This window comes from Pseudopodoces humilis, chromosome 4 (genome assembly GCF_049639895.1).
Source record: "Pseudopodoces humilis isolate 2021_Gansu_Grassland_sample_001 chromosome 4, ASM4963989v1, whole genome shotgun sequence".
Classification (NCBI taxonomy): Eukaryota; Metazoa; Chordata; class Aves; order Passeriformes; family Paridae; genus Pseudopodoces; species Pseudopodoces humilis.
This window is the reverse complement of record NC_142203.1, coordinates 76,955,653-76,967,881: the sequence shown is the minus strand read 5'-3', so window position 1 is coordinate 76,967,881 and position 12,229 is coordinate 76,955,653. Positions and strand designations below refer to the sequence as shown.

General features: G+C 55.5%; 1 protein-coding gene across 3 annotated transcripts; it reads right to left on the bottom strand.

Moving 5' to 3' along the window:
- Window positions 1-5,932: 5,932 nt before the first annotated feature.
- Window positions 5,933-12,000, bottom strand: ELAC1 (elaC ribonuclease Z 1). Of its 3 annotated transcripts, XM_005528062.3 has the most exons (4): window positions 11,983-12,000; window positions 9,822-9,996; window positions 8,161-8,628; window positions 5,933-7,576 (listed from the first exon to the last, which is right to left on the bottom strand). In XM_005528062.3, the coding sequence occupies exons 2-4, from the start codon at window positions 9,976-9,978 to the stop codon at window positions 7,131-7,133; spliced, it is 1,071 nt and encodes a 356-aa protein (XP_005528119.2). In that variant the 5' UTR covers window positions 9,979-9,996; window positions 11,983-12,000; the 3' UTR covers window positions 5,933-7,130. The 3 variants fall into 3 exon arrangements, with proteins under 3 accessions (XP_005528119.2, XP_014112512.2, XP_087910792.1); XM_014257037.2 differs by lacking the exons at window positions 9,822-9,996; window positions 11,983-12,000 and adding an exon at window positions 9,368-9,547; XM_088054666.1 differs by lacking the exons at window positions 9,822-9,996; window positions 11,983-12,000 and adding an exon at window positions 9,368-9,492 and having other exon boundaries at window positions 8,161-9,287.
- Between the last annotated feature and the right edge of the window lie 229 nt (window positions 12,001-12,229).

Sequence of the window (12,229 nt, the reverse complement as noted above, 5' to 3'; positions counted from 1 at the left end):
CTCCTTTGCTCCAGGCTGAGCCCCTTTCCCAGCTCCCTCAGCCGCTCCTGGGGCTCCAGCCCCTTCCCCAGCTCCGTTCCCTGCCCTGGACACGCTCCAGCCCCTCGGTGTCCATCCTCCAGAGCAGGACAAGGGGTCGGTGGTGCCGGTGCCAGCGCAGGGGAACGCTCTGGGCCATGGGGGTGACCCCAAAAATGTGTCCATGGGAACACAACCCCAAGAAATGCTCAGCCCCACAAGTGCAAAATCAGAGAACACTGAGATGGTTTGGGTTGAAAGGAACCCTGAAGCCCTTCCAGTGCCACCCCTGCCATGGACGGGGACACCTTCCAGTGTGCCAGGCTGCTCCAAGCCCTGTCCAGCCTGGCCTTGGACACTGCAGGGATCCAGGGGCAGCCCCAGCTGCTCTGGGCACCCTGTGCCAGGGCCTGCCCACCCTCCCAGCCAGCAATTCCTTCCCAATATCCCAGCTGGGCCTGCCCTCTGGCACTGGGAAGCCATTGCCTGTGTGCTGTCCCTGCAGGCCTTGTCCCCAGTCCCTGGGCAGCTCTCCTGGAGCCCCTTTAGGCCCTGCCAGGGGCTCTCAGCTCTCCCTGGAGCCTTCTCTTGTGCAGGGGAGCAGCCCCAGCTCTCCCAGGCTGGCTCCAGAGCACAGGGGCTCCAGCCCTGGCAGCAGCTGCGTGGCCTCCTCTGGGCTGGCTCCAGCAGCTCCACGTCCTTGTGCTGTTGTTGCCCAGGGCTGGGGCAGCTCTGCAGGTGGCGTCTCACCTGAGCACAGGGGCACAGGGGCACAATCCGCCTATCCCAGGGACACACCACAGCCCTGCACGCTCCACATCTCCCCCCCAGCACAAGCAAACTCCCCAAAAAGATATCCCTGGAAATACATTTTAGAACTAGAATTTACATCTTCCTGCCTTTGTGGTGCTGAGCCCCCGTTTGAACACGGGAACGGGAAAAGGTGCGTGAAGTATCCCCTGAAAAATGCAACATATTTTTGCTGAATACATGGGGATTTCGCCAAGGGGCTGGCGTGCTGCCACAGCCGCTCCAGTAACAACCAAGAATAAACGGGAGTTTGAAAAATTGTTATATTGCCCTGTCGAAATTTCCTGCTCTCGCTGTTCAGTCACTTATGTCCGAGGATGTAAGCATTGAAAAGCAACATATAATGTTCCTGTTATAATACATATATAGATGTGTTATATATATAATATATATAATGTTCCTGTGTCTGTCTTCTCCTCCTGGGCAGGTGCAATTGAAGTCTCTCCAGGCCAGGATTTGCCGAGCTGTCTGTTCCTGGAGACCCCAGGGATTCAGGGAGGGAGGTGGGAGCTCCAGGTGCGAGGGCAGCCGGACTCTCCGGCCACACCCCAGCACCTCCATCTCTGAGGCACGCGATTGAAAACCCTAATTAGACAGTTAATGAGCACCGTCTCTTCCCACCTTCAACCACGGAGATTCCCTCAAACACGAGGGCAGGAGCTGCAGGACATTAAGCAGGGAAACATCCACATTTCCCACACAGCAGATCTGAACGCACCACGTTAAACTCAGCTTTTAGGAGGGGGAACAAAAGGCTGCTGTGAGCTTTGGGGCAGTGTTTTGGGTTATTTCTCTGGCCCCCCTGTGCAGCAGAGATGTGTCCAGCGTGAGAGGGTTCCAGCCCTGTGCTCGAGGGTTCCCAAACGTGCCCCACAACGCTCCCGTCAGATTTCTGCCCCAAGGTGCCCACCAGTGTGCTGGTGCTTGCCGCGGCGGTGTCGATGGCAGGAGTGCCGCCGCTACCCTGAAGAAGCCGTCCTGAAAAGGACTGCCCAGGGGCACAGAGTGAGCTCAGCTCAGCGGCAGCGTGCAGGTGACACAGAGAGAGAGACCAGAGAGCTGGATGGCATTCCACTGAGAAATAGCCTTTATTATAGCCTTTATTATAGCCTTTATTATAGCCTTTATTATAGCAGGGCCCTCAGTGAAGGGAGCCAGGGACAGCAGCTCCTGGAACGGGGGAAAAACTGGGATATTTATAGGGAAGGAGAGGGGAGGGGGAAACTGGGATACAGGTATCGGGGTGGATTGATGGGGAGGATAGAGGAATGGGGTGTAACAAATTAACATGTTCAACTCTAGGGCCTCTGGGAGTGACACTTTCTCTCTGCATGACATAAAAGTTTCTCGCCTAGGGAGAAGCTCTCCAGGGGAGAGTCAAGCTCTCTGAGTTGGCCGGTTCCTCAGCCCCCACAGTGCTGACAACAAAGCGTATGTTAGGCTGTCCCAGTGATCCTGAGAGATCTGGGCCAACCCTGGCCAGAACGCAGATTTCTGGAACCAAACTACCCTCAGTAAATAATTAACGCACTCCTCCTTACAGGAGAGCCTAACTCAGTAAGAGCCAATTCTTTTTAAAGTCTGTTCAAAAAAAAAAACTGGAACAAAACCAAACAAAGAACACTTCCAAGCAAAGGTTGTGTTTCTTCTTCTGCACTGGCAGCTGCAGAGCAGGGTGGAACACCCACAGCTGGATTTCCAGCTGGATTCCCCTTCCCAGATGGATTTCCAGCTGGATTTCCCTTCCCAGATGGATTTCCAGCTGGATTCCCCTTCCCAGATGGATTTCCAGCTGGATTTCCCTTCCCAGATGGATTTCCCAGGTGGATTTCCCTTCCCAGATGGATTTTCCAGCTGGATTTCCCTTCCCAGATGGATTTCCAGCTGGATTTGCCTTTCCAGCTGGATTTCCATTCCCAGCTGGATTTAGAGCCCAGATCCAGGCTGGGGCTCTCGGCACAGACCACACCACACAGCCAGTATTTCTGTGCTGTGAGGAGCTCCCTTGCCAGCCCTTCCCCAGGCTCCCCGTGTCCACCCTCCCTCCCCTGCCAGCCTTACAAAAAACAAAAACAAAAACAAAACCCCAAAAAAAAGGGTTACAAAACCCTTCACATCCCATTTCCCACCCCTTCCTCTTTCCCACAGCGTAAAAAGCTGCCTCTGCAGTTTTAGCAAGCCCTTCCACTGGTAACAGTTAAAAAAAAAGGGACTGAACTTAAAGGAACTTTTCCAGAAAGGCAGAAGGGTGTTTAAAATGAGCTATTTGAAGCTTAAAAACAACTTTTAAAACAATCTTCCTTTACACACCAGAAGTTGTTAAAACTCCCTCGTGGAGAGCAGAGTCCTCGTCTGCTGTCTCCGGCAGATCTGCTTGAATGCAGAGGAATTCTGCTCTCTGGTGATCAACAGATGATTAATGGAAAGATAAACTCATTGAGAAAATAGGCGCTTTATGGTCCAGCCCTCTCCTGACCGGCACACATGTTCCCATTAATTTAATTCCGGTTTCATTAGCAGCCGGAATGATGAAGCCATTTGGTATCCAGGAGAGCGGAGCGTGGTAGGCAAGGACACACGGGTCTGCTAAGAGAAGAGGCGACCGCAGCTCATTTTCCAAGGCCGAAATGCATTAAATTGCAACTATAGAAATTTTACATCGCCCCGGCGCTGATCGTACTGTGATTCACTGACGCGCCCGAAAGCAATCATCCTCCACATGGAGAGCGAATGACCTGGCCTTGAGCACAGAGCAAGCAGCCTCCAGCTTCTCCTCTCAGCCCAGGGGAAAAGAACATTTCCTCCCTGGACTTTCCATACAGAACAAATTGCATTAAAATTGCACTGATACTTCAATTGTGCAGCAAAGCCCCCGGGCCTATTACCTGGAGAGGCTCTGACCTCTTGTTTCAGTTTGATACTCTCCTCCCTGCTGCTCTTTACTCAAAATGACCGGTTCTTACCCAGGCCTTGGGGCCTGAAGCTTGCTGCCACAGCTGTGTAAGAATCAGGAGTTTTGGGGTGCTCCAGGGAGAAGCAGAGGTAGCAGAGCGGGTCTGGACAACAAAGTTGTTCTTCCCCTGTAAGAAACCCCAAACAGCTGGAGCCTGCTCAGCTCCTGACCCTACCACAAACAGATAAATAGATAAAACCCAAATAAATAGAATACAGATAGATAAATCCTGACTCCCAGTACAAACAGGGTGTGGTACCGAGGGTCTCTGCACATGCCATCGAGTTTTTCAAAGAAAAGAGAGGCAATTTGTGGGGAGAGAGAGGGTGATCCACAGACTCTGCCTGTTTTACATGGTATTTCTGGGAGAAAAACAGAGATCCGTGCGTTTCTGCTTCAGGTCTCGTGTTCTTCAAGCCTGCAACTCTCCCCAGTATTACTGTTCCAAGGAATCAAAGCATCCCTCCACATCTGGAGAACACCTGAGGTGAAAATGAGCACATTGCTGTGGTTCAGTTCTGATTTACGGTAAGCACAGGCAAGGCAGGCTCTGACTGAAGGGCAGGGACACACCGTGGCACTCATCCTCATCCTCATCCTCATCCTCACCCTCACCCTCACCCCCATCCCCATCCCCATCCTCACCCTCATCCCCATCCCCATCCCCATCCCATCCCCATCCCATCCCATCCCATCCCATCCCCATCCTCACCCTCATCCCCATCCCCATCCCCATCCCATCCCCATCCCATCCCATCCCATCCCATCCCCATCCCATCCCATCCCATCCCATCCCCATCCCCATCCCATCCCATCCCATCCCCATCCCCATCCTCACCCTCATCCCCATCCCCATCCCCATCCCATCCCCATCCCATCCCATCCCATCCCATCCCCATCCCCATCCCATCCCATCCCCATCCCCATCCCCATCCCATCCCCATCCCATCCCATCCCATCCCATCCCCATCCTCACCCTCATCCCCATCCCCATCCCCATCCCATCCCCATCCCATCCCATCCCATCCCCATCCCCATCCCATCCCCATCCCCATCCCCATCCCATCCCATCCCCATCCCCATCCCATCCCCATCCCATCCCCATCCCCATCCCCATCCCATCCCCATCCCATCCACATCCCATCCCCATCCCCATCCCCATCCCATCCCCATCCCATCCCATCCCATTCCATCCCATCCCCATCCCCATCCCCCTCCCCATCCCCATCCCCATCCCCATCCCATCCCATCCCCATCCCCATCCCCATCCCCATCCCCATCCCATCCTATCCCCATCCCCATCCTATCCCCATCCCATCCCCATCCCCATCCCCATCCCATCCCATCCCCATCCCCATCCCCATCCCCATCCCCATCCCCATCCCCATCCCCATCCCCATCCCATCCCATCCCCATCCCATCCCCATCCCCATCCCCATCCCCATCCCCATCCCCATCCCATCCCCATCCCCATCCCATCCCATCCCCATCCCATTCCCCATCCCCATCCCCCTCCCCATCCCCATCCCCATCCCATCCCCATCCCCATCCCATCCCATCCCCCTCCCATCCCATCCCCATCCCCATCCCATCCCCATCCCCATCCCATCCCATCCCCATCCCCATCCCATCCCCATCCCCATCCCATCCCATCCCCATCCCCATCCCCATCCCCATCCCATCCCATCCCCATCCCCATCCTCCTGGGGATCATCCTGATCCTCTCACCAGGGGATCGGTGCTCCAGCTTCCCGCAGCACTTCCCAGGGGACACCCAGGGCACCTTTCTCACCAGCACACGTTTTGCTGCAGATCACCAAATTCAGCTAAAATTCGGGAAACTCCCGCTTCTGTTTTGGGGTGGGGGGCGCAGGGGACAGAAGTCGGGTCTGCGTGTCCCCCAGTGGAGGGAATAAAGTCACTGCAGGAACAGGCCGAGCACGTGCAGGTGACATTCCCCCGCAGGGGCATTTCTGCAGACACAGACGTGCTTCTGCCGGGGAAATTTATCCTTCAAAATGCACTTGGAGGGACAGTTTAATAAAGACTGCCTGCCCTCTGCCTCTGGAGCGTGCCTCCAGAACGTTACTGGGCGGGAAAATGCAGTGCTGACGCTTCAGAGCTTTGAGTGGATCGAACTGCTAAGAGTAATTCACTGCTGACAGGAAGCCTAAACTTTATTTATTGATGAAACAACTTCACATGCAGCTGGGCAATGAGAAGAGCCGCTGCACTTGAGCAAAAGTTACAAACGTTCGGCAGGGTCTCCGTGCTTTATTAACTTCAGGGCCACAAGATGCTGCCTGGGGGGGTGGCAGAGATGTTCCCCGAGGTTTTTAAGGGTCAGGACACCCTCCTGAGGGTGCACTGAGCCAGGGGATCCAGCCCTGGGAGCCCCCCGGGCTCTGCGGAGTCTGTCACTTGTGGATTCACTCCAGGTGCCAGGTGCTGGAGCATCCTCTCGTCTCCCTGTACAGAAACAACACAACTCCCTGCGGTTTGCAGTTCTGCAGAGCTCATCTGGGCACCAAAGGCTCTGCTGTTAACCTGCAGTGCTGGGCCACCCCACCCTGTCCCCACAGACAGCTCAGATCGACAGCAACACCCTCTGCACCTTGCCATTGCCATCTCCCCGGCTTTCACTTTGTCACTGCCATCTCATCTGTGGGCACAAAGTCCCCAGATTTCACGTTTTAATTGGGATCTCTGTGGAAACAAAGTCCCTGGATTTCACTTTGTCATTGGCATCTCATCTGAGGGCACAAAGTCCCCGCTTTTCGCGTTTTAACTGGGATTTCTGTGGTCACAAAGTCCCCAGTTTTCACTTTGTCATTGGGATCTCTGTGGTCACATAGAGTCACATTTTCACTCTGTCACTGGGATCTGTGTGGTTTCAAAGTCCCAAGTTTTCATGTTTTAACTGGGATCTCTGTGGTCACAAATTCCCCGGATTTCACTTTGTCACTGGGATCCCTGTGGGGACATAAAGTCACATTTTCACTCTGTCACTGGGATTTCTGTGGTCACAAAGTCCTCAGATTTCACTTTGTCATTGGGATCTCTGAGGTCACAAAGAGTCACGTTTTCACCTTTTCACTGGGATCTCTGTGGTCACAAATTCCCTGGATTTCACTTTTTCGCTGGGATCTCTATGGTCACATAAAGTCACATTTTCACTTTTTCACTGGGATCTCCTTGGTCACAAACTCCCCGGATTTCCCTTTGTCTTTGGGATCTCTGTGGTCACAAATTCCCCAGATTTCACTTTGTCACTGGGATCTCTGTGGGGACATAAAGTCACATTTTCACTTTGTCACTGGGATCTCTGTGGTCACAAAGTCCCCGGATTTCACTTTTTCACTGGGATCTCTATGGTCATGAAGTCCTCGGCCAGCATCACCTCCTGGCCGTCCAGCACGGCCTCGGCCTGTCCCCTGAGCTGCTGCAGCTCGGCGTGGCCGGCTGTGTACCGCTGGCTGAAGTGTGTCAGCACCAGCCTCTTGGCGCGGCACTGCCGTGCCAGCCGCGCGGCCGTGCCGGGGGTGCTGTGCCCGCGCTCCCGCGCCTTGTCCTGCTGGCTGTCCCCCAGCGTGGCCTCGTGCACCAGCAGGTCAGCCTGCTGGCACAGCCGCAGCGCCCCTGCCCCCAGCGCCCCCGAGCAGTCGCCCAGCACGCAGATCTTCCTGCCGGGAATGGGCGCCTCCAGCACGTCCGCGGGACGCAGCGTGGCTCCGCTCTCCAGCACGATGGCAGCCCCGCTCTTCAGCCTCCCGTACAGGGGGCCTGGCTGGACTCCTGGCAGGTAAAGGCAAAGCAAGTGTCACACTCGTTATGTTACTGTGTCAGCTTTAGCTGTCTCACACAACTCAGTATAAAATTCAATCGGTATTTCACATTTCTGGTATGAATTAAGAGCTCGTAGCCTGAGCGGGAAGGGTGTTTGGAGAAAATCCTAGAATGGCTTGGGTTGGAAGGCACCTCAGAGCTCATCCTGCCATGGGCAGGGACAGCTTCTGCTGCCCCAGGGGGCTCCAGCCTGGCCTTGGACACCTCCAGGAACGGGGCAGCCGCAGCTGCCCAGGGAAATGACATAAAAACCCTAACTTTATAGCTGGTATGAAAGTCAGCAACTGGCCATGTGTTCTCCTGAAAGCCACGCTGAGCTGTTTAAACGTTGGCACCTGAGACCTTTGTAGCTGCTCCCAGAAGGAAAGGGGTCTGTGGTATTCCCACACACCAGCTCAGAGTGCTGCACGGGGCTCAGGTGCCAGAGCGGAAAACCGAGCCAGGACAGACGGCAGCACCTCCCATCTGCTACAACCCGCAGGAAGCTGCTCAGAAAAGAGGCAAAAAGAGGAAAAATAAGTCAGAGTAGCTACCGAGGTCTTTCAGTTTCTGCACGTTGAGCTTCCCAGGCCGGGGCTTCTCTTCCAGCACGAAGCCGAAGGAGGGCACGCGGTGGAAGAGGCGGAACGCTCTCACAACCAGCTGCTCGTCCTCCACCAGCAAGTAGGAGTCTTCTGCTGGATCCAGGTGCAGAACTCTCCCTGGAGGCCCCTGGGGAAGCGCCTCAGCCCTGTCCAAGCCAGAGAAATCCTTGAATTCCTCTGCGGGGCACTGGTCCCGCGTGGGGACCAGCTCGTGGACGGTGTAGGGGAAGAGGAGCTGCGAGTGGGACAGCTCCAGGCTCCTCCAGAGGAAGCTCCGTAGCCCCAGTGGCCCGTAAATATCAACGGGGGCTTTGCTGCCATCGGGGCTGCTCTGGAGGCTGAGCGTGCACAGCAGCCCAGGAAGCCCAAAGATGTGGTCGCCGTGAAGGTGGGTGATGAAAATCTTGGTAATTCTGGCTGTTGATTCAAACGGGAAAAGACAAAGAAGACAGGAAAATAAACAATGCAACTGCTCAGAAATGGCTCGGCAAGACTCTTCAAATAAGGAAGGAGGGAAACTGAAAGCAGTGTTTAACAAAGAAATCCCAAAGCAAAGGGTATTTCTGTCACATCCCTCCCACAGCAGGTTTATTCTGGCCTGATATGGCAAGAAGAGGCTGCAGAGATGCAGGTTTGGGCTCCTCCTAAGCCAAGCACTCCACAAACACAGCATGGGACTGGCTGGCGACATCTGCCTCGTGAAATGAAAAGAAGAGCCGGGAAGCATTTGACCTTAAATCCCCCAGGAAAACTCTGGACTAATGAGAAACACAATGAGGAATTTGTGTCACTCCTCCTTTCGACTCCAGCCCATGGAACGAACAAAACCAAAAATAACCAAAACCGAACCAGCACGCAGTTTTGACTTCAGAGCTTTTCAAGAGGCAGGAGCCCCAGCGTTCCTGGCTGGTTTGTTTAAAACAAGAGAAGAATTGCTCTGTAAAAGTCTGGGTTTTCGTTTGTGCCTGAGCTTCTCGCTGCGCTGGGCTGGAAGAGCCCAGAACTCTCTCTTGTTGCAGACACGTGTCCTTCACCCAGGCTGCTGAGATCCCCCCTCCACACGGCACCTGCTGGGACTGAGACAGGGGAATGACACAATCCCCTTCGTTTCAAGACGAACTCAGTTAAAAAAATGCATAGAAATTAGTCTATCTACCTGCCATTAAATTCCCTGAGAGGTTTTGGAGGAGCAGGGGCTTGTACTCTTGTTTGTAACAATTCATCTTCACTCCTTGGGAGACAAAAGTCAGCTCCTGCCGCTGAGGAAGGAGAGAGCACAGCGACTGGAGGAGAGCTTGGTGTCAGATTTGTTTGCCAAACCGTAAAGGTTACCCCCGCACACACAGCCTCGCTGGAAAAGAAACATTTACCCACAGGAAGGCTCACCGCAGGTTTCGTCTACAGACAGCAAACCGCTCCTGTTTTAACCTGCTCTGCCCGGGAAGTTAATGCAGTCTGTCTCTGCCGAGGGGCAGCCAGAGATTGCTGCAGAGCAGGTTGGGCAGCCCCCGCCGCTCTCCCTTCCTTACCCTGCCAGCTGCCGGCCGAGAACAAAGCGCTCGCATCTCCCCGAGCTTCTCCCCTGCCCTGCCCATCACAACAGCACAAACCTGCTCGCAGGTGGCTCCTCATCAGCTGCGTCTGCGTCCCCTCGCCGCAGTCGAAGAGCCAGCACTGCCCTTCCCTGCGCAGCACCAGCGCCGAGGCACCCCGCGCCGGGGTCGGGTAGGCAGCGCCCGTGCCCAGGAAGGTGATCTCCAGAGACATCCCCAGGGTGGGAAACACCTGGAACACAGATTGGAGCTGCCAGGCAATGATCCCTGCTCCCCGGGACAGGGACAGCACCCAGGGAGCGGCTGGAGCTGTGCCAGGGAGGTTCAGGTGGGATATCAGGGCAAGGTTCTTCCCCCAGAGGGTGCTGGCACTGCCCAGGCTCCCCAGGGAATGGTGACATTCCCCAGGCTGCCAGAGCTCCAGGAGCCTTTGGACAGCACTGCCAGGGGTGCCCAGGCTGGGATTGTTGGGGTGTCTGTGCAGGGCCAGGAGCTGGACTGCAGGATCCTGGTGGCTCCCTCCAGCTCGGGATATTCTGTGGTTTGATGTATTTATGCAGGGAAACCAACAAACATTTAAGTGCAGGCATCTTCCACAGCTCAGTATGAGGAGAAAATTCCCTTTCCCTTAAAACATAAAAGTAAAAACCCCCTAGAGCAGGATATGACTTTCAGACAACACCTTATTTACGAGCAGAGATTTCCTTTTTATGTCGGTGGAAGACTGTAAACACACAGCCCAAGCACAAGCCCTCTGTGGGTTACCAGAGAAAACAGCCCTATCCAGTTGGAACAGCTCTAATCTCTAGCCCCACCATTATTTATTTCCTCCGAGCTCTTTAAACGCCGAGTTTTCCTGCCTGGGCCTTCCCTCTAGGAGCCTTTTCAGGATGGCTTTCAGCAAACAGTCTGTGCTGACACTCAAACACCATTCCCAGATTTCAGGAGCGAGCAGCCCCGAGACGCAGAGGGGCAAGGGTCAGCGGTCCCACCAGAGCCAGGGGTGACGCCGGGCACAGCTGTCCCAGCCCAAACATCTGTCCATGTGTCTGTGACCATGAGGATGAGAGGCAGGCTGGTCTGCAGGGCCGGGCAGCCTCTGGACAGCTGTGCCAGGACATCCACGTGGATGGACATCCGACATGGACAGCCCACTGCCCTCTCACCTCACAGCCTGCGCTTCCTCCGGCCCTGGTCCGCCCAGAACCTGCTCCTGCCTTGTTTTCACAAGAATTTAAAACTCCAGGTCCCTTAACATCTCAAGATAGCTTTCAAAATAATTTCTCAATTTCAGTTGTTTTTAGAGCAGTTTCCGCAACCTTCTGGTTTGTTTTTTTTTCCCTGGGAGGGTGGGCAGGCCCTGGCACAGGGTGCCCAGAGCAGCTGGGGCTGCCCCTGGATCCCTGCAGTGTCCAAGGCCAGGCTGGACAGGACTTGGAGCAGCCTGGGACACTGGAAGCTGTCCCTGCCATGGCAGGGGTGGCACTGGAAGGCTCTGAGGTCCCTCTAACCCAAACTGGATTCCAGAATTCCAAAAGAAAGAACTCTCCCCCCAGGTGGGCTTGCAGGTGAGCCAAGGTGCAACCTGACCTTGGGGGCTCAGGGGAGCGATGGTTCACGTCCATCACAAACCAAGCTGAAGAATTAAACACTGCAAATATTTGCATTTTCTTCTTCCTCTGTGTAAAATCATAGAATTGCAGAATAATTGAATGGTTTGGGTTGAAAGGAACCTTGAAAATACTTGTATTCCAACCCCCCTGCCATGGCAGGGACACCTTCCAGTGTCCCAGGCTGCTCCAAGCCCTGTCCAGCCTGGCCTTGGACACTGCAGGGATCCAGGGGCAGCCCCAGCTGCTCTGGGCACCCTGTGCCAGGGCCTGCCCACCCTCCCAGCCAGCAATTCCTTCCCAATATCCCAGCTGGGCCTGCCCTCTGGCACTGGGAAGCCATTGCCTGTGTGCTGTCCCTGCAGGCCTTGTCCCCAGTCCCTGGGCAGCTCTCCTGGAGCCCCTTTAGGCACCGCCGGACCGACCCTCCCTTCACCACCCCGGCTCCGCCCGCGCTTCCCGGCCCGGTGTCGCGGCATGTGGGAACACGATGGGGTCCGGCGGGGCCCGGGACACGCGGATGGGCTCTCGGAGCCCGGGGAAGGGCGGGAAGGGCTATCGGGGCTGTCGGAGCTATCGGGGCTATCGGGGCCCGCTCCCGGCCTTACCTCGGCGGGCGGTGTCAGGCGGGGCCGGCGCGCGGGGCGGGGCCGTGAGGGCAGAGCCCGCCCTGCCGGCCGCACTCCCGGGAAAGCGCGGCGATAAATTGTTTCTTGGAATTCATTATATGGAAAAAGACCAAGCGTTGGAGCTGCAGCTGGGTCAGGGCAGCCCCTGGGATCAATCCAGGCTGGGGATGAGCAGAGGGAGCAGCACTGGGAGAAGGACCTGGGGGTGCTGGGGGTGAGAGCTGGA

Bases quoted from the DNA above. Each gene is read 5' to 3' on its own strand.
- ELAC1 (XM_088054666.1), bottom strand. From the start codon at position 8,938: ATGCTTCCCGGCTCTTCTTTTCATTTCACGAGGCAGATGTCGCCAGCC. The intron at 7,577-8,160 runs GTAGCTACTCTG...TTTACCTGCCAG, and splicing joins GCAGAAACTGAAAGACCTCG to GAGTCCAGCCAGGCCCCCTG.